General features: G+C 36.8%; 1 protein-coding gene across 1 annotated transcript in view; it reads right to left on the bottom strand.

The window, feature by feature from the left end:
- Positions 1 to 21,759, bottom strand: part of TNKS (tankyrase) — a 205,573-nt gene that overhangs the window by 58,545 nt on the left and 125,269 nt on the right. The window contains exons 6-11 of the mRNA XM_032329297.1: positions 14,250 to 14,344; positions 12,740 to 12,806; positions 12,236 to 12,422; positions 7,612 to 7,733; positions 6,074 to 6,165; positions 5,903 to 5,981 (exon numbers count right to left, since the gene is read on the bottom strand). Coding sequence (XP_032185188.1) covers positions 5,903 to 5,981; positions 6,074 to 6,165; positions 7,612 to 7,733; positions 12,236 to 12,422; positions 12,740 to 12,806; positions 14,250 to 14,344 — 642 coding nt within the window. The remainder of the gene's footprint in view (positions 1 to 5,902; positions 5,982 to 6,073; positions 6,166 to 7,611; positions 7,734 to 12,235; positions 12,423 to 12,739; positions 12,807 to 14,249; positions 14,345 to 21,759) is intronic.

The raw sequence follows: 21,759 nt of genomic DNA, 5'->3' as shown, positions 1-21,759 counted from the left end.
GTGCACAAACCGCAGCCTTATTCAGATTCTCCCCTTCTTGTCCCTGAGACTAAGGAGAGACAGTAGCTGCAGGTGGTATATTTCTAAGCCGAAGACATGTAAAGGAGGGCCTGTAAAGCCCATATTTAGGCCATAGAGAAGTAAAACAAAAATACAGCCTATAAGAAGAATGAAACAGATGAACAAAGACCAACAAAGAAAAGAAACCCAAGCAAGTGCAGAAAAAGAGACAAACAGGGAACACAGTCAAGGTACCCAACAGTTTACAAATCTCTTGTTCTAGTCTTTTGTGAATCTCAGCCACAATTCCTGTAGATTATTTCTATGGTATAACAATACAGGTTATCTCTAAAAAGTGGTAAGCATACAGTTATGTAAGTATAAACAGATTTCCATTTATGCTTACTCTAGATTCAGCTGATTTGTTACTGGTAACTAAAATGTGTCTGAGACCTGTCCCCTTTGCTCTTTAAACTGATATGCTCAAACTGCAGATATCTGAACTATAAGAGATACTTTAAATCTACAGCTTTAAATGCATTTTATTTAACATCTTTGGGCTAATGTAAACTGCTTATCAATCCATTTCTAGAAAGGCATTAATCAAGTCCTTGTAATGAGCTAACACATTTCCCCAAAGTGAGCAAAGACTCTTCATCACTTCTCAATGTGAGAAATAAGCCCATTTAATGCCAATTACTATTGACACAATTTCTTTCTACATACAATATAAATAAATCTGTCAAATTAAGACAAATGAACAATCAAAGGAAATTTCTCCATGTTCCACACATTTAACAGATGCTCTAGTAATGATAAAATAGCAGTGCTTTTATATATGAAAAAAGCACCTCCGAATTAAATCTTTCATTTTTAGGTGTTAATAATACCATATGCAACTGGGACAGAAGTTCTACTTAATAATGATAGCAGACAAAGCAGTAGCAGTAGAATGCCACGGTAGCTAACAATAATAAGAAAAAAACCTGCCATACGAAAGATTAAATCTTCATATCTCTTCCTATTTAGGCTTTACGGCAATCTTGCAAAGCTGGGGGTTGATAGAGATAATTTTTTTTAGAAACAGAAATTTACTCCACTATAAAAGTTAATTTTTCAAATGAATTGGCTAATACTCCCCGTTTTCTTACAACCTGCCTTTCTTTACTAGCCATTTGCTTTCTATCCCTTTTCTGAACACTGCCTGCTTGCCCCTCCAGATTCCTATCCGTCCTCCACCCTGCTCTGTGTCCTGGGAAACTCACCTAGATGGATCATATCAGTGGTTTTCTAAGTTCTTTTTACATTTGGCTAATGGGAGGCAATGGCAGGACACTGGTGGGCAGCAGGAGTGTGGGGGGTAGGGGTGAGACTTACCCTCTCTCAAAGTGCTGTCAGGGGCCGTCTCCAAACAGCTACCTTCTTCTGCTTCCAGGGACCTCTCCCTTTCCTTGACCTTTCAGGCCCAAAGATGATGTTTCCCCACTTGTTGCTATCCCTTGCTCATATCCTTAAACCTTGCCCACCTTTGTATATAATTCCCTTACTAAACTTTCCTCAAATTACCCATTTCATGTGTGCTGTTTTTTTTTGCCAAGACCTTAATGAATACAATTCTCTATCCCTGTATCTTTGGAACACCTCCTTCAAAAGCTGCCAAAGCCTTTTCACAAATATCGCCCAGTTAAATGGCATTGCCTAACTTGATTTCTTCCCGCAGCACTGATCACCCGTTGCTTCATCATATTCCTATTATACTCAACAGCCATGTGATCGACCTTTTTCTCTTCCCATTGCTGCTCCTTAAACACAGTAATCTGCAAAGGTCGTTTCCTTAACTCTCAACTCATCTTTCCATATTTTCTCTACCAGGACTTTGCAATGCATGATCACTATACTGATGGCTTTCCAAAAGATCTCTTTAATCCTAGACTGTTATTCATACTCTAGTGCTGTTAGTTTCAACCACTGGTTTTAGCTACATGTCCTTAACTCTAAGTACAAAATTATCAAGGTATAGAAAACCAGTATTTCTTTCTAACTTTCTCACTTCCCTGAACTGACCACCAGTTTCTAAGTCCATTCTAGCATTCTATTCATTTCCATATATATAATTATTCCTTAATAAGTGGCTTTCATCTTTCTCTTCCTTCTCCATTGCTAATGCCACTAAATTGGATTTAGGATTAGCTTCAAGTCTGGTAGTTGCACAAACTGTCAAATTAATATCTTCCACAGTATCTAGCACATGGTCTTAATCATTTTGCATTTCAGTATTTGTTGAGTTAGTGGATCAAAACAAATTATAAAGGAACTGGTTTACAACTCTTTTATAAAAATTTAGATAACAAGGGGAAATATGCAGTATGTTTGGAAAGACAAATCCGGAAAAAATACAATGCTCATATTTACAAGTAACTGAAGTACTGCTGGTATGCCAGGTACTAAACTATATACTCATATATGCATAGCTCATTTAATTTTTACACATGTGCACACGTGGAGACATACACAAATGCTTATAGAGGAGATATTAACACCCACATATTACTGATGAGTCAATTAAGGTTCCAGGAAATGAAGTTCAAGTTCATAAAACCAGAAATTAGAGGACTGTAAACTAAAAAATATGTCTTCTATGTTAAGTCCCAATATGTTTAGTTTACCATGCAGTGAACCTGATTATATTTATCATCAAGCTTTGAGCAAAAGAATGTTTCGGCTTATGTAAATATTACTAAGTTTTATCTAAGTAAGACAAATTAGTTAGTGGTATTAGAGCTCCCTATCAAATTCTCTGCCTTTTCTGATTTACTGGCCTTAGCTCGGGAACTGGACATGAGGAGGGTAGAATGCAGGATGCCGGAGGCGATGTAAGAGGGCGGAGCCCTAATTCAAGCACCGCATTCAGATGGTGCTTTTAGAATCCAATGGAAAGCATAAGTTGTCCAAAAGTCAACCTGAAACCATGAGTTCTCCAGAAAGGACATGAAGCAAGCAAACACTGGGGCTCAACTGTAGCTAAGCTGGGTTTTTACCATGAGTTTTTACGAACACATTAGCCACCTGAGAAACCAACCCTGAGGGCCAGCAGCCTGCCTGGGAACGGGCGTAAGCGAATGGGAGGACGGCAGCTGGTACTTGTTGCTTGGTTCATGACCCTGATTAAAAATGATTTTTTTTTCTATTTTAAAGTGCCTAATAGTAGGAGTTCTCGATTTAGATGAACTGTAGTGGAAGGACTAGGGAGGGTAAACAAGCCTGAAAGTCACTGTCTACTGATAGGCTGTTTAAAACTAGGTGTGCTCCACTGATGGACTGAGACATTATTGGTGAGAAGGTATTGTGAACACGAGAGCAGAAAAAGACAGAACCATAGACCTCGAATCACGCTGACGGGGTCAGTTTATAAAATACTGTTATTTTTCACTGAAACTTCATGAAACAAAATGAGCCATGGGAGACAACAAATAGGTATTTTCCAAAAATGAAGGGCATTGTTCATGGTTTTTCAAGAACATTATAAATGCTGTAAGCTATTTTAAAAAACAGGTCAATGATAAACATACAATGCTCTTAAGTACAGCAGAGAGCCCACTTAGCTTAGTGTTTTCTGCTTGACAGAGCCACAAGACATTAGGTATATAACAATGCCCTAGTCGTACCCTCAAAGCAGGTAATAAATCTGTAGAACTCTGTTCCCTTTCGTTCCAGTTCATCCTCATTTTTTTATATAAAAACACCAATGGTCCTTTCAAAGCAGGGATAACCAAATCTTTGAATTGTGAACCTTATGAGTGTAAAAATATTTTGAGAACTCATTCTATAAATATATGTGCTCATCTGTAAATTGAAACAAACAGAGCTATACCAATACATAATAGATAGATGTAAAACTTACAGAGAAAGAGAATTAAAGGATGGGAAAGAGATGAAGAAATTAAAAATTTTAATAATGTTTTAATTACTAGTTTACAAAATATCTTTTGGCTCAATTAAGAAAACCTTAAAAAAATCTTATAAAAAATTGTGAGGGAGATTTGAGGGTCTGATTGTAAGTTCATTTTCAATAGCTTGTCCCATTAATCACATTAGCTCGGAAGATATAACAGACATGTAAAGCCACTGAAAAAGGTGCATTGTTAGCACTACCTAGTAAATAAAAATGCTTATTTTTAATACTAATTATAGCAAGGTTTTAACTGAAATTCTCCTAGTAAAATTGCATCTTTCTTGATGTTTTCTAATAGGTTCAAAAACCATCTAAACACAGATTAAGGAAGACTTTCAAACAGGTTAGAAAATTGTGTTTTTCAAGTTTTTTAATTATATGTAGCTAAAACAGCAGAGTGATACATTTACATCATTTTTTGGCAAAAAAAAAAAAAAAAAATTCCCCAAACAGCGGACATTTTCTAAAAACCTATTCTCAAATGTATTCTTCATTTTTTAAAGTTTCTTTAAAAATGCAGTCATTTTCCCATTTACTTGAAACATGCAGTATTTGCCTTCAAGGGTTTGATTATGTTTCTTTTTGTAAAAAGTACCTACATACAAGTAAAAAATACCTATGCACATGTCATTTGTCATCCCAGGTGATGACAAATTTTCAAACCTCTTATTTTCATTAAAAGAAAAATAAAAAGCACAACTAAGTATGACAATTCCTGAAAATACTAATTCATGAAATAGCCAGATAACCTCTTGCTGCTCTAAGATTGTCATTCCCTTGGATTATCTCCAATGTTATTGATGAAGGACCCACTATTTAGGATAGTACCCATAAATCTACTCATTTGGGCATGTGAAAAGTACAATATATCATGACATGCTGAAAGTGAACAGATGAGTGAGTGTGTCAGTGCCAATCCCTTGCTACTCAGACTCCCATTCTTCCTCAGGAAACACCTTGAGCTGACTCCGACAGGCTGACACATGGACCTAATGAGTGAGCCAGCATCAATCTGTGTATTAAATATCAGCAAATGTTAATTTCTTTATTCAGAAATTAGGAAATTACTATTTTAGTAAATTAAAATTCTCATATTTTTTCCTGTCCCAATGGCTCATCTTGTATGTTCCACAGAATGTCTACACTGGAGACTTCTGCTTTAAAATATATACTCTTGAGGATTTAAACATTTCCAATTTCAAGTCACCTCTCAAAAAAACAACCAGTTTGCTTCCTTCCTCCCTCAAGTGATTCATAACTTCAGACAATGCCAACAAAAATGGTTACCCCAAAATTTCATATTTCTTTAGTGTCGAGGTTTTTTGAGAAAATTATCAATACCAGTTTGAAGGAACAAAAGTATTCTTTAGAATAAGCAGCAATATTCTACTACTTACATAAATTATTCTGATAAACCATCAATGATGTTGACTATCAGAATCTATCAATTCCAGGGGCGCCTGGGTGGCTCAGTGGGTTAAGCCTCTGCCTTCGGCTCAGATATGATCTCGGGGTCCTGGAATTGAGCCCCGCATCGGGCTCTCTGCTCAGCAGGGAGCCTGCTTCTCCCTTTCTCTCTGCCTGCCTCTCTGTCTACTTGTGATCTGTCTGTCAGTCAAATAAATAAATAAAATCTTAAAAAAAAATTCAACCAATTCCAGTACTATTGTAAAACAATGTAAAGTTAAATGGATTTTGAATGATAAGACCGTAGCTACATTTTATCGCTTTACAGAACAACGGCACTAAAGTATCATAAAACACAGGTGATTATTTTCATTAGTAACAAGATTTAAATCAGTTTTAAAAGAGACTAGGTGACTTCAAATACATGGTAACCATCCTTTAGAAAATTCATTTCTCCAGGAAAATCAGAGAGAAGAGCAAGGATCTAAGCGGGGCTAGCTACCCAATTCCAAGTCTCACATCTCATTTCAGGGTGTGGCTTACCTTTGCTCCATGCTTATGTAGAACTTCCATGACATCATTGTGAGCTCGTTCTGCTGCGACATGCAGGGGAGTCATGAAACTATGGAGAGGAGAAAAGGAAAAGGAAATTTCCTAACTTTTGTTGCATTTCCCCTTTAAGAACCACACAACTTCTTCTGCAATTACACTTACTCTTTATTTTTTTCGTTAACATTCGCTCCTTTCCTAAGTAATAGTTCTGTCACTTGTTTTCTTTTGGGATGCAGGGAGGCCACAGCACAGTGCTGTAAAGTAAACACAACTAAGTTAATAAAATAAACTTCTAGTTAAAAGTACATTCCAGAATTAAATAGCATCTGCTGATTATTTAGAACACTGTTCTGTCAAAACACACTTATATATTTTACATTATGGAGATGATCAAATTCTTTCTAGATACACTGGAAGAATAAGACACATGCCTTTAAACCAAGGTGAAATTATCTTAGTTAAGCACTAAGAGAGACTTTCTTATCCTTTGGACAATAAATAATTATCCAGTATACACATATTTGAAGGTATCAGAATGCAGCCTCTCCAAAGCCACAGATACCCTCACCTGACCTAGTCAATCCTTCATGAGCTTGTCAGTCACATAAATCAATGGTTCTCAAACCCTGCCGCAGAACTACTCCTAGCACTATAAGCCAATATGCCCAGGGACAGGCAAGAAGGTAATAGACTTGAAAAACTTTAGCGGAAGAAGTATTCTCAGAAATTTTACGTTTTATCCTATATTTATACAATTTTTGTATTCAACTTGTTTTATATAAATGTTTGTATTAAAATTTTAAGAGTAAAAACCTACTTGCCAATGAATAAAACAAACCAAAAAAGCAGGTCAGGTTTACGCTGCTGCTCTGAGCATCTCCAGGCATAATCCTGGAGAGCTTGAGTGCATCTGACCCCAGTTTGAGGGCCATGTATTTAAGTGCACACACAGTTGGCCCATTTCAGTTTGCCAACTCTTTTAATGTCGTTTTCAGCAAGAACCGACTACAGCTTGACTTTTTTTGTGCCAGATATATGTGAGAATGTTAACGGAAGCATATTTACAGGTCTGTGAGATAGGCATCATGTATGTTTAAATTCTGAATTCAGGAATAATCTTAACAGCCCTACATCTGAAACTTAATGTGGTCAATGACAAGGAAAATAAGCTCATCTTTCTGTAAGGACATTAGAAGAAAAAAACATGAACAGTTTCAAAAATCATTTGTATAGTCTGGAAAAAAAATCACAATCTTATCATTTTTCTATAATGAATGTAGTAATTTCTGGATAATTAAGAATAATTCTTTGGATAACTGCTTCAAAGGATGATGCAAGCACCTTTGAAAATACTTTAATTTTCTCTGTATAAATAAATAGTCTTTACCTAGCAACCATAAAAAAAAAAAAACAGAAATTCTAAAAAGAAAATCATACCTTTATTTTATGAAAGAACTGGCCACCAAAGTAGATTTGTTATAATATGGTTGGGTAAAGACAAAAATAAAAATAATTCCCAAATCAAGGGTGAGCAAATGTCTATTCCCTCACCCATGAAAGCAATAATGCAACCAACACTAAAATGGTAATTCCTGGCATTTCAGATACTAAAGTTACTTTAAGGTTTCTGAAATGAAATCATCCTTTGTACCTCCACTACTATTACAGGCCTAAGGAATGGATTAACAATAAAATCTTACCAGCGCAGTTTCATGAGACTGTGGTTGTTTGAAATTAATGATTTCCAAAGCAAGTGTTTTTTTGACTTTGGCTAGGTCTGCTTCTCTGGCTGCTTGTAGTAAAGAATGACCTTTAAATTCATCTGTTAATGAAATAATGGTTGACAAAAAAGATTTAAAATCTGTACCAATCATTTTAGCATGATTACAAATCAGAAAATTATTAACTTTACATATTGCTCTATTTTACCAATAGCAACAGCAGATTGATACAATGATAAAGGTGACAAGGCTGTATAGTTACTGAAAATTTTTGAAAAATGTATACTCTGAAATAAGACTGTTTTATACTCTGAGAATTCATAAGGATACACATACAAAGGATACACATACACTCCAGCTACACTTTAACACAAGCAAACAAAAATGTCCACCAAATGGAAACCAGTTACAAACACATATCCAACTGGAATACTTCACAGCTCTTAAACAACAAAGATAGGTCTGTACATACTTTTATGAAAGTACATATAATGAAATGAAAATTCAAGTAGTAAAAGAGGAAAGAATTTATTGCACCGTTACTACTACCATTGCCACCACAACTAAGAAATGGTACCAAAAAGGCACTTAGAAAAATAGTCGCCAATTAATAATAGTTTTAGCCCAGAGAAGGGAAGAACTGAACTATGGAGAAGTATCAGAGTTTGAGAATTTTTCAAAAAACAGTATTTTATTACTTGTACAAGATTTTTTCAAGTGATTTTTTTAAAAAGATTTTATTTATTTGACAGCGATCACAAGCAGGCAGAGAGGCAGGCAGAGAAAGAGAGTGGGAAGCAGGCTCTCCACTGAGCAGAGAGCCCGACGGGGGGCTCGATCCCAGGACCCTGAGATCATGACCTGAGTGAGCTGAGGCTTAACCCACTGAGCCACCCAGTTCCCTCAAAAGTGATTTCTAAATCAGTGGCATGAAAAACAATCCAAAACTTAAAAACTTACGGTCATTTTTTCTACTTTACAATTCTGGTTTGTATTTTGATATGACCACTTGCTAACAAAAAGTTGACGATTGTTCTAAAAAGATAAAAATGGTTTATATCCGAATATATTACACAGCAGGCCTTTGCATCTGCCTACTACTGAATTCCTTTCTTTTCCTCTCTCTCCTCTCCTGAGTTCCCCATCTTACTCCCTTCTGTCCCTCAAAAGACAGAAAAAGAGATACACACACACACACACACACACGTCCCTTAATAACTACTATTATTGTTCAAGGTCTCAGTTTAAATACTCTGGATAAGCCTTCCTGACGTTCCTCATTACTGGGTTAGGATTCCGTCTTATGAAGTCAACTGCAGTTGCATTTACCCTTCTATCACAGGGCATATCACATGACCTTATCTGCTACGGGAGTCCCATCACTTAGCACACTGCTCGCTATATACTACAGTATGTACTCATTTGTTGCGTGAATGCTGAATATTTATAAGTCATGGCAGGTTCAGGGGAAAACCATTTTTATAAAACCTCTTATTTAGTGGTACCTTATCATTGCTAAATTCCTCAAAGATTAGGAATTTGAAACATCAGAAACTCCAAGTCAAGTTCAAATGAAATAAAAGTAAACCAGTATTTTCAAATAACAAAATTATAGATTCTCATTTTAATGAGAGAATCAGGGATAAATCAAGTGAAAGAATTACCCACTGCCGTATGTAAGGAGAAGGACCCTGACCACTGACCACTACAAAGGAAAGAGATGTCTTGAGAACTGCTTTCAAATAAAAAGTACAATTTCACTTTGGTCATCAGTCTAGAAAAATATCAGTTGAATTCAAATTATACTGGCTTTTCCTCTAATGACAAATGTCCTATGAATATCAAAATGATAAAAGCAATTCTATTTTTTCAATTACTCCTTTAAGTTCAGTAAAGGTACTCAGGAAAAACTTAAGTGGACAAATTAAAAACATAAACAATAAGACTGTAGTACTAAGGAAATCAAGAAATTAGGATATAATAATGCAATTAAACAACATGATATTTTCTCAAATAACAAGAAGTGAAATATTCCTTTTCTTGGCTCTTTACAAAAAAGGTAAAGATTTCTGCCCAAATTGACCTTCAAATGTAAAATATTTTATTGATGTATACTCAAGAATAAAAAAGAAGAGAATGGAAAATCTATCAACAATATGATGGTCCCTCTAAATGCAAAGGTTACATAAAGGTTTCTTTTTAAAAAACTCAAGGAAGTACTTAAGTAGCTAAAAAGAAAGCAGTAAAACTGCAAATTACTCAAACGTACCCTGAAAACTTAGTATTTATAAAATGCCTTAAAAATTTCTTTTCAAATGCATTTTGAAATTAGAACGAAAGCTACTTGCAGTATTTTCTCCTCTAGTATGTGCAGAATCCAAACTACCTGTTCATTTGGCTTCATGGAAACAACATGTGAAAAGAGAGAGAGAGACAAGAGCAGAAAAAAATGTGTATAATGAAAATGCTATGACCATGGGTCTGATCAAAATATTGTTTTTCTTTGTTTCTTGTATAATTTTCTTTAAAATGAAAAAGACTATATTTATTTGGCACAGAGAGAGAAAGAGTACAAGCAGGGGAGCCGCAGGCAGAGGGAGAGGGAGAACCAGACTCCCCACTGAGCAGAGAGCCTGATGTGGGACTCGATCCCAGGATCCTAAGATCATGACCTGAGCCAAAGCCGCTTAAATGACTGAACTACCCAGGCGTCCTCTTGTACAATTTTCTTAAAAAGAACTTAAAAAGTAATTGAACTTAAAACATAAAAAGTAATTTAAGAACTTAAAAGTTCTTAAAAAGAACTTAAAAAGTACTTGTGAATGCCTACTGTAAGGCAGTGGACATGATGAGGAAAACCATAGTTTTTAGTTTTTAGAGCAGTTCCAACTTTGTTAAATCCTTTTCTTCGAATAATTCCTTGGTAGAATCTTACTTAATAAAATAAAAAGTATTGAGAAGGTTGAAAAATACTCTAATCAGGGAACTTCTTTTACAAAACTATACAAATTTCTATGAACTCATCATCTGTACAGTGGAATCAGATGGTCCAGTGAAATGCACTATAAAAACTCATACTACTACTCATAATTTGCAAAATGTTTGATAGGAAAAAGAAGTTAAAGGTGATATGGGGATAAAGCTGAGCCCTGGGTACAAACTAAAAGAAGGAAATTAGAAAAAGATAAAGTTTCACGTTCAAGTCAATGAACTTGTGCATAGTGCACAATGCATCATGCTGAGTTGAGGTAGTTGGACAGATGGGCCCAAACACGAATACCAGCAATACATTTTTATTAGGTAACAAAGCACGGCACAGGGGCTAAGAAGACAATAATAAAATGAAAAGTCTTTTAAGAATTTAAATTTCACTGGGAAGACAACATACACAGAGAAGAAGGAACTATCTAATGCAAGGTAACATATAACAAGGGTCATACGAGTGGGAGGGAGAATAAAGGCATTCTACAAGGATTCATTGCTAAGACATCTGTCTGGATATAATCTGGTTTGTGCTGGCCTTTAATCTTGTTGATGTCATCTGTTCTAGTACCAAAATAAATTTAAACTTCTAGTTAAGCAAAATGAAAACTGCACCTCTTCCTGTCTTAACATAAGCCAGCTTAAAATTTGGTTAAGTTTAAACGACATTATCATCATTTTGATGCTGCCTTTTTCTTAAGTTACCATTTAAAGATTTTCTTTGGCATTGAAGTCCAATTACCTAGTTCTTTGAATTCTGAGAGAGAATACCAATCAGGAGACCAGCTAAATATTGGGTAGGTGATGCCTACTTTAATTTAAACCTGCAATGCCCACATATAGAATTAAATATATCTCAGTATTTGATATGACCAGTAAATGTAATGTGGTGTTCTGAATGAGATCCTGGACAGAAGAAAGACCTGAGGTAGAAACTGAGGAAATATGAGTAGAGTATGGTATTTAGTTAATAATGTATGTCAAGTAGATCATACTAATGTAAGATGTTGATAGGAGGGCAAACTGGATATGGAATATATGGGAACTCTCTGTACTATTTTTATAATTTTTCTGTAAATCTAAAACTATTCCAAAACAAAAAGTTTATTTACAAAACATGCCCATGTATATGTAGGTAATATATACCAGCATTTGAGACTATTAATTCCACCAAATCATAAAAAGGATCTTACTCAAATTAGGGCAAGTGATCGTACTTGGGCTATACAACACACATAAAAAATAGAAACATGGCTGTACAATCCTACAGGGGTTGCAAAACAGTGAGTACTCAGTAATGTTATATAGCAAATATTATTATCCACAGTACAAGAATATAAACTCTATGAGCTCGGAGAATTCTTCTCTGGTTTGTACGCTGTTGTATTTCCAGTACCTGGCACATAGTGAGCACGCAATAAATGGTTACTGATAGACTCAGCCTCATCAGCCTTAAAAGAAAAGCACAGGACCCGAAACGAGGATTATAAACTAGTGTATGTGTAAGAACAGAAGGTTAGTATTGAAGTGGGACAAAAGACCAGTTTAAGGACTAAACTAACGAAACTGAGATAGTCTAATTTACAGCAAGCAATACTGAGTTTAGGATATAAATACATACAAGTCAATCGCTCCCGCAGCTCAGGAGTGGGAGCCATATCTACGGCGCTTTTGCCATGGCAGTTGACTAATGTAGGGTCGGCACCGTGGCTAAGTAACAAAGAACAGACTTCCACACGATTCTTGGAAGCAGCCTCATGGAGTGGAGTGAACTGCCAGAGATCCATAGCATTAACACAGGCTCCATGCTGAATGGAGGAAAAAAAGTTTTAGGTGAGGGATCATTTCGCTGGGTCAAATAAAACACAGAAGACATTTATTTCCTTGTAAATTTCAGCTATGACTCTTCGAAATGTCAAGAAGCGTTTTAGCTTCTTTAATATCAGTTTTTACAAACAATTTAAAATAAAGTGAATGTTATAAAAATTTTAAGGCAGCAGTAATATTTTTAAAACATCTTTTGTTTTCTTAAAACTCTTAACTGGCCTACAAATCATGTGAAAACTTATGACAAGTTAGAAAAAAAAAAAGCAAGTAATGCTCAATATTTTAAAATTTCTCTTACCTTTAGTAGCAGTTCTGTGACTTCATAATGTCCATACGAACATGCGTTATGAAGAGGCACAAGTCCACTAAAGGAAAAAAGTCCACTAATTAAAGTACTGCAATTTCAAATAATGTAGTCATTTACCCAAGAAGTGCTAAGAGACAAAATTTTAATAGATTCCAATATTATATTAAAAATATCTTAAAGTATTTAGTAAGAGGATACAAGGCATAGCTAATGTTTAACCTTTTATATTTACCTCGTGTCTTGTGTGTATAACCCTTACATATAATGATAAAGATACCAATTAGAAAAGTATTTAAGTTAAAGGAAGAGCATGTGTTAATTGACCACTGCATGCTTTATAGATCAAGTATCACAGAAAAATGTTACTAGAGAGTGAGCTGAAATATTTCTACCATTTTATTTCATTTTGGAAAGTAATTTCCAGCTTAAGAATGAAATATCCAAACTCCTATAACTTGAATCTCCAAGTATCATTCTGCGCAAGTCAAATACTGCCATTTTTGTGGTGCACTTCTCTTGATGACTCACCTATCATACACCCATCTGGTTTTGGACATGCACAAGGAAACCGAGATGTACAAGAGCATCAGGCACATGTGCTCCTATACTACTGGGACACCATTTGTATATGGCAAAACACCAGGCACCGACAAGAGAGAAGCAGCACCACAAAGAGTAGATTTGGAATGACAGATTCCCTCTCTGATCACTGTCTCAAATACTGAGTTGTTTCTTCCTTTCCTATGTCTTCTGACATGGAGAGGGGCAAAGTGAAAGAAACCCTCCTCTCTGGGCTGCTTCGCTTTATGCTGCCAATCACAGGAGTGTAATAGGGACCTCCTTTACCTGGGCAGTAAGGTCAATATCTTCTTGAACTTAAGGCGGGATAATGAGGAATGTTAGCCTATCGCATAGGAGCAGACCTACTTCCTAGATGCCCTGAAGACTAGATAGGGAATGGGTACAAAGTTTTCTAGAATTTGCTTTCTTAGTAGTCCCTCCCATCTCCCACTGCTCCCATATCAACCTTTGTAAGTTTTCTCAGGGCAGATGTCCAGGATTTTATCAGGATAAAAACCAAAGTAGAACATTATAAACTTATGATTTTGGTTTATCCACAAAAGATGATCCTTACATACCAGGTGAATAGGATAGCTACGTTACTGGCTTATCAGAATTTTCAGTTTGTTTTATCTCCCTTTCTGGAATGCCACTTGAGTTCAAAAATAGTAAATGTAATTGAGAGAAGCAAATTTTAACTTCAAATAATAGAAATGCAATAAAATGTAACTAATTTAGGCCATCACCATGAGAAAGCCTCTTCAGTAACATGAAAATGGAGTCAAACCGAAGTTATTAACATTCTTAAAATGCTACAGGAGCTGTAAAGAAATGGATGCCTTTGTCCAGTGTGCAAAAACCTTACGTGTTTTGGATGCGGTGAACAAAGCATAAAGATCCCTGGATGAGACCATTCAAGGGAGTAAATGGACACACCTACCCTTTGTCTTTCGCGTGAACATCGGCTCCGTGCTGGAGAAGCAGCTGCACTATCCGAACTCTGTTGTAGCCTGCTGCTAGATGTAGAGGGGTAGACTAAAAAAGAAAAAGAAAACCACATCCCCTCCTGAGGTAAATCATTCTTGCTCTGTCATTTCATTGCTGTTTACTTAGACTGAAACACAGTAAAAGTGCACACACGCAGAAGACGCGGAGTGGAAGTGCCAGAAGGTCACAGTTCCTAACTGGATGCGAGACAATTCCTTCATCTCGGGAGGAAAATCTAACTTCAGTGTCATTCACCTATTTCTCCCGCTTGTTTTTAAGGCCTTCAGTAATCGAGCTCTACCCCAGCTTCTCCACTTTCTTACTTCTTTCCCACAGGAACGATGCTCAGTGCTCTGGAAAGACTTTTAGGGTTCACTTTCTTCACAACTGGAAACTTTCTTCTTTATCCTACTTTTCTGCCCACTTTTCAAGTCTGAGTGTTTCAATCCCCATTCTATCATAAGGCCTCCCCTAAGAAATGGCTCTCAAAATTTCTCTTGAATACGAAGGTTGAAAAGCCTCTCTAAAGAACAATTTGAAGAAACTTTAGTGGCAACAAAAAGGACAATGGACCGTATTCCTTCCATGTGGCTGTTAGCAATGGGTCAAAATGAATTTGCTCTATCATATGCAATGACATGACAAGATAGCATTTAATTCTATTTTATGTACTATATATGCAGCATAAATACAAAACACAGTTTCTCCCCAACTAATTTCTGCCACATTAATTTGAACCAAGTTATTAAAAGGTTCTCTGCTCATATTTTATATGGTAATGAAAAGAACCAAACTTCTTTTTTAAAAAAAGGCAATGACATTAAATTAAAAGGTTCTCTGCAACCACTGCTATTTCCCCACCTTTGCTCACTTACTTCAAGTTTAAATACTGTAACAGTTTTTCACACAGGGTCTAGTATACCTTAGTGTACTCTCATTTTTCCTGTCTTCTATTTGGGCCTTGATATTTAGTAAGATTTTCAATTTCTTTTCTTCATGTACTATAAATGGCAAGATAACAAAAGTATTATTACTGCTTTCGAGGCAGTATATTTTATATATTCTGAGAGTCTTTAAGTTTAGGAGATAGTTTTGGGCAGTTCACAGCTAATAATGAGGAGACCAGGTAGATGAGAACAGAGTCCCAGAGAGGATGTCAGGAAACCAGATTATATTCCTGGATCTTATGAAACTGTGAAAGTCATATTCCCTATACATCTCAGCCTTTTCACGTGTAAAAGAGATAAAATCATTCATCCTAGCTAGTTCAAAAATGTGCTGAGAAAGTTTTATTTCATATATAAACACTTATAAAATGCAAAATACCATATAAAAATAATTAAAATTTCTTTACCATCAAACAATTTGCCCATCCAAATTTCTGATTCCAGACACATGTCGAATGTTATGCAAATAAGACTGCCAGCAAGTATCAAGTTATTTTCAAAACTGTTTCTCCCCCTCCTTTAATATTTTAAAGATGCTGCTTCATTATCTTCTGGTTTGTATCGTTTTGGACTAGAAATTTGCCAACATCCTTATGTTTGTTCGTTTGCACATGTGGCTTCTGTTTTGGATACGTTAATACTTTCTCTTTATCACTGGCTTCAAGCAACCTGATTGTGAAGGACATTGGTATGCTCTTCTGCTGCTGATGTTCCGTCTCCAACTTCTTTTGTGATGCCTGGGGCTTGCTGGGCTTCTTAGATCTGTGGTTTGTAGTTTTCACCAGCTTTGGAAAATATTCTATTATTTTTTCAAGTATTTTTTTCTGTCCCCTCTCTCCCACCATTCTCTCTTTAGGGAACTTCAATTACGATTATGAATATATATATGTCATATATATTCATAAATTTTAAGATACATATTAGGTTGCTTTCAAAGCTTATTTTTAAGCTTTGTTAAACAGAACCAGAGCAACCTTTAGACTAGGACTAATTTCCCCTTCCAGGGAGGTATGACCCTTCTGAGTACCCTATGATAGCTGATGAATGAGGAAGTTTGCCCAGTCTGGCTGGTAGCAACAGAATGATCACAGATGTGGTGCAACTTGATGTGCGGGGTTGCTACGTCTAATTCTCTTTCAGTGGTTCTTTTTATCACCCCGTGTGGCTTCCTCAGACTCCTCTAATCAGTACTCAGCTGAAACGAGTCAGGGAAACTTTGCAGATCTCTCGAGCTCTCTTCTTTGCAGTGCTCCGTTCACTGGCCCTCCACCTGCTAACTCTTGCCACGTGGTCTCCCAAGCGCCTAATTCCACCTTCTCATCTCAGGGAGGTCACTGGGCTCCCCCTGGGCTTCCTCTCTCTGATTTAAGGACTGGAAATGCTTTCGAGGCAGTAAGCTGGAGCAATCACACAACTTGGCTTATTTAATGCTTATCTCTCGGGGATCACTTCCATGTACTGCCTGATGTCCAGTTTCTGAAAACCATTGTTTCATATATTTTGTTTAGCTTTTTTTTTAAAAAAATAATTTCAAGAGGGAAGGTAAAATTAGTTTCTATTACGCTATCTTGGCTCATCTTCAGGACTGAATTGGATTTTACAATACAGTAGGGAAGCTTCCTCCAGAGACAATGACTGCTTTGGATGTCCGGTCAATAAGTCAGTAAGCTTTTATAGGACTTAGCTGACATTTATTATTATTATATGAAAAAACTGACATCTTCATTACTGTTGCACAAAAATATTTTCCTTTTTCATGTTAAGAATCTTTTACAAAATTTTGTTCAAATACATTTGATCTAATAACTGTTTGTCTTATTCTTAAAAATGAACAAAGTCCCTAAATGGATGAATACATATACATACACTTTAACTGTTTATTTAGAAGGATAAAACAGAAGAAAAAATATTTAGTTTCCATATTTTTAAGAAGCATTGAGACTAAAATTTATTTATAGTGCTTTGAAAATGGTTATATATTTAGTTTCAAAATTACTGTAATTAGGTAAATTAGAAGACTGTAATTGACAAGGTAGGAAGTGATAAGAGGCTTGAAATAGAGCAGTTGTGAAAGAAACAGAGTTGAGGAGTGAGTATCAAAAACTATTAGAAAGCAGAATTGATAGAATCTGGTAATTGATGCAGGTAGTAAAGGATACAGCAGTTCCAATTAAAAAATGTCAGTGACAGATGAAAAGAAAGGATTGCTATCGGTTGGAAAAGGAAAGGGAGGAGAGAAGAGGAAGCCAGAGGGAATGATTTCCACTTTTGGGCTTATCGAATTTGAAGTGCCTGATACCCCAGTGATTAGAGGACTAACCAGAATTCAAGGAGTGGTGAAGGCTGAACACAAATTTGGTTATCACTCGCATTCATTTAAGATAATGCAGCACTGGGGTGCCTGGGGGGTGCAGCTGATTAAGTGTCTGCTCTTGGTTTTGGCTCAGACCATGATCTCAAGGCCATAAGATCACGCCCTGTGTTGGGCTCTGCACTCAGCTTGGGAGTCTGCTTAAGAATCTCTCTCCCTCTCCCTCTGCCCCTCCCTGCCCCCATGCTCTCTCTCTAAAATAAATAAATAAAATCTTAAAAAATAAAATATTTTAGCATTTGCAATATACACGGCAGCATGGTAAGTGCTAGGGCCAGCGTGGTCACAAGAAAGGCGCAGTACTCTGCCTTTATGAGTCTACTTATTCCTCCAAAACACGAGTCCCTAAATGAAGTAACATATATACTAACTCTTCAAAAGGCCAAAGAGGAGGAAAAAGAAGTCTAGGGTCTGAGGAATCACCCAGAGAAAGCAGACAACTACTATTAAATGTGACAAATACTGTAGGAAAGGAAGTTCAGGATGTCCTAAGGGCTGCACACCTAAACCACTCTGAGGCCAGCGGCAGGAACTGCCATTAGGGCAGATTCTCAGAAGAACTGTTCCCCGAAGGCAGACTTGAGAGGAAACAGAAATCACTGAGGCAGCAGAATGAGGAAATTTATTCCAGGTAGTTTGAAGAGCACATATCCATTCTCACCAGACACAGAGGCACGAAAAAAACTCAGTAGCTGGGGCACCTGGGTGGCTATATTACACTCTGTTAATTATCCTAGTATTTAGAAAATTACTTTTATCATTACTTTGCCATTTGGCAATTGAGGTATAAAGTTGGCCCTGTGTGTTAACCATTCATTAAATTTAGTCCTAGACCACATGATTTTAATTGCTTTGCATCAGAAGATAGTATTTTGGTATATAATGTTTAAACGCTAAACAATATACCTACTGGACTTTTTCTAGAGGAAAAACCTCTGGGATCTTAGTAGGGTATGCCTTTTCAAATCATCCTTTGTTCTTAATTTTTACTTTTTCTTTTTGCCTTTTGTCATTTCTTCAAATTTATTGCATACATTTTACAGATTTGTATATGCCCTCCAGTGATGCTATTAAGTCTGCATAATTAGCATCCACATTGGAACTACTACTGGGAAAGGCTCATCTCACTTACTCTGTACTTTCTCTCTCTCTCTGAATTTACCTATTCCCTTAAGAGTCAGCTACAGCTACTTGGGCGCTGCTACCATGTGGCGAACCGACGCCGTCATTCTTGCTCTCCTCCATTCGTCCAGCCATCTCCAGTCCAGGTCTTCAGCCACCAGAGTTGCCGCCCACCCGCAGTTTCTTCTCTATAGAACAACTACAGCGATCTTCCCAAAACTGCAGTCTTAAGTAATTTCTGCTTCAGGTTTTTCAGACGTTTCCCACTGTTCTTAGGGTCTCCCGCAGCCTCACATATTACAATTAGCTGCTGAGTTTTTTGTTATTGTTTTAAAATTTTTATTTATTTATTTGGCAGACAGAGATCAAAAGTAGTCAGACAGGCAGGCGGGGGTGGGAGGAGCCAGGCTCCCTGCTGAGCAGAGAGCCCAATGCGGGGCTCAATCCCAGGACCCTGGGATCATGACCCAAGCCGAAGGCAGAGGCCTTAACCCATTGAGCCACCCAGGTGCCCGTTAGATTTATTCTTAAGAGATTTTTCATCGGAATATTCAAAAAGCCAAGCATGAGGAGTGATAAGTATGGAACACTTGCCAATATACAAACTACTTTTTTCTGCTGTAAGAGAACGTTATCGCTGACATTTCATACTGTGACATGTTTATAGAAAAAGGAATTCCTCCTTAAGGAAATCTCATAATTCCAAGTTTTCTTCTTGGAATCAGGCCATAAGAAACAAACAAACATACACATCTACCCTTGTCTTTTATGATATAGATTTGCAGCACAGAATAAAGCAAGTAAGACAGCTTTAACTTACCCTACACATACATGCAAAGTGAAAAGAGTTGACAAGCGACAGCCCTGTTCAAAAGCTGTGCCTGCAACCTGACCGTAAGTCTGGGCAGCATAATATAAGGAAATGAGTAAAGGCTCTTATATTTGCAGTTTGCACCCCTGCTTTGCAGTTTTACAAGGTATGTGACTGTGGACTAATTTCTCAGTGTCCTGGGGTCTTGCCTTCCAATGTCTGTAAAATGAGAATTGTCACTTCTACCATTTTAGGCTATCTTATGGATGACAGAAACTGGTATAAGCACCTAATACAGTATCACACAGAAAAAGCATGACAAATAGTAGTTACTACTTAGTATCACCTTATTAAGTATCTTACACACTTAGAAGTGGTCATTTATCAGTCCACACCTTACTTTAGCTGTTGGCACTATCTGACAAAGTGGATCCACTTCCTCCTTCTTGAAATACTTCTCTCCTTGGTATCTGGGACACCAAGACCTACCTCACTGGTTACTCCTTAGTCTTTTTGTCTGGTTGCTTCTCATTTTCTTGACATTGGAGTACTCCATGACTGTGTCCTTAAATCTCTTTTCTTCATTATCTATACTCATTCCTTTGGTGATCTTATGCGTTCTTGTGCATTTATTTAACTTTCATACACTGATGACTCCTCAATCCTGTCTCGAGCTCAGTCCCCTTAGCTGAACGCCTGACTCTTGTCATCTAACTTCCTAATTGACATCGCCACAAGGATATACAGGAGACATCTCATGATCATCATGTACACAAGTGAGTTGCTAGTATTCCCAACAAAACCTACAATGAATAATTTCCTATTGCTGTTAATAGCAACTCTATCCTTTTTGTTCCTGAGGTCAAAAACTTTTGAGATTTTCCTGAGTACCATCCTTCCCTCACACACTACGCTCATTGCAGTGAGAGTACTTCTGTTGGCACTATCTCCAAAATATCTCCAGAATCCAATCACTTCTCTGTATTGGATTCTCCGACTCCAATACCACTGGCCTGGTCTAAGTCCCCATCTTCTCTCAGCTGGCCAAGTTGTGACAGTCATCTATTTGGCATTCTTGCTTCCAGCATAATCCCCTCAGAGTCCAGGCAACATAGCCACAGAGTGGTCCTGCTAAAACAGACCAGTTAGATACACCAGTCCTCTGCTCAGAACCTCCCAATAAACCTTCTTTATCCCACTCTAAGTAAAAACTAAGTTTGTATAATACCTAGAAGGTCATAAAAAAATCTTTCCTAATACTGCTCTCCAATTTTCCAACCTCATCTTTTACTCCACTCCCCCTGGTTCACTCCACATGGCTCAAATGCCCTAATTATTAATTAGCTGAAATAACTGGGAATTAGATTGTACTAATAAGTGAAATACCATCAGAAAAAATTATAGGCCTACCAGTAACAAAATATTTTCCCACTTAAATTTAATCTCACATGTGACTTAACAAATCCAAACAACAATGAAAGACAAGATACTCCTGGGGGTTAAATATCAAAATAAAAGAATCTTATGGATTCATAAGGCAGCTATCAGCTTTCAAAGACCTATATTATTATTATGTGCCCAGAATATAAAAATTTAAATTCTAAATCTTTTTTTTTCCCACTGAGCAAAGAAATCATGATAACTATGTCTTAAGATTTAAATGCATTATTACACATAATCAATCCCAGAGGAATTTTAGCATTTACATTTTAACACAAAACACACATTGCTCTCTTGCAAATGACTGCTGGGTACAGGGAAAGCATTCCTTGATCTGATAGTGTTGAGAAAGCTCTGGAAGTTTAACCATTACCATACAGTATATATCCCATCTTTGGAACACTGTTCATCTAAAAAGCATAAAATATAAAAATTAACTCTTAATTTCTTAAGACTGTTTTTATTCCACTTTTATAAAGCACACACTTTAGGACATTCCTTAGATAAGATTTTAAAATGAGATTCCAAAATACCAATACTCCCTGGACATCTGGGTGGCTCAGTCAGTTAAGCATCTGCCTTCAGCTCAGGTCATGACCCCAGGATTCTGGGATGGAGTCCCGTATCCCGTATTGATGCAGGGACTCGATCCCCTGCTCAGCAGGGAGTCTGCTTCTCCCTCTACCTCTTGCCTGCTGCTCCCCCTGCTTGTGCTCTCTTGCTCTCTCTCTCTCTCTGGCAAATAAATAAACAAAATCTTTAAAAAAAAAAT

The sequence above is a fragment of the Mustela erminea genome, chromosome 21 (assembly GCF_009829155.1).
Source record: "Mustela erminea isolate mMusErm1 chromosome 21, mMusErm1.Pri, whole genome shotgun sequence".
NCBI classification, from domain to species: domain Eukaryota; kingdom Metazoa; phylum Chordata; class Mammalia; order Carnivora; family Mustelidae; genus Mustela; species Mustela erminea.
Note: the sequence above shows the minus strand (reverse complement) of the source record. Positions and strands in the feature narration are given on the sequence as shown.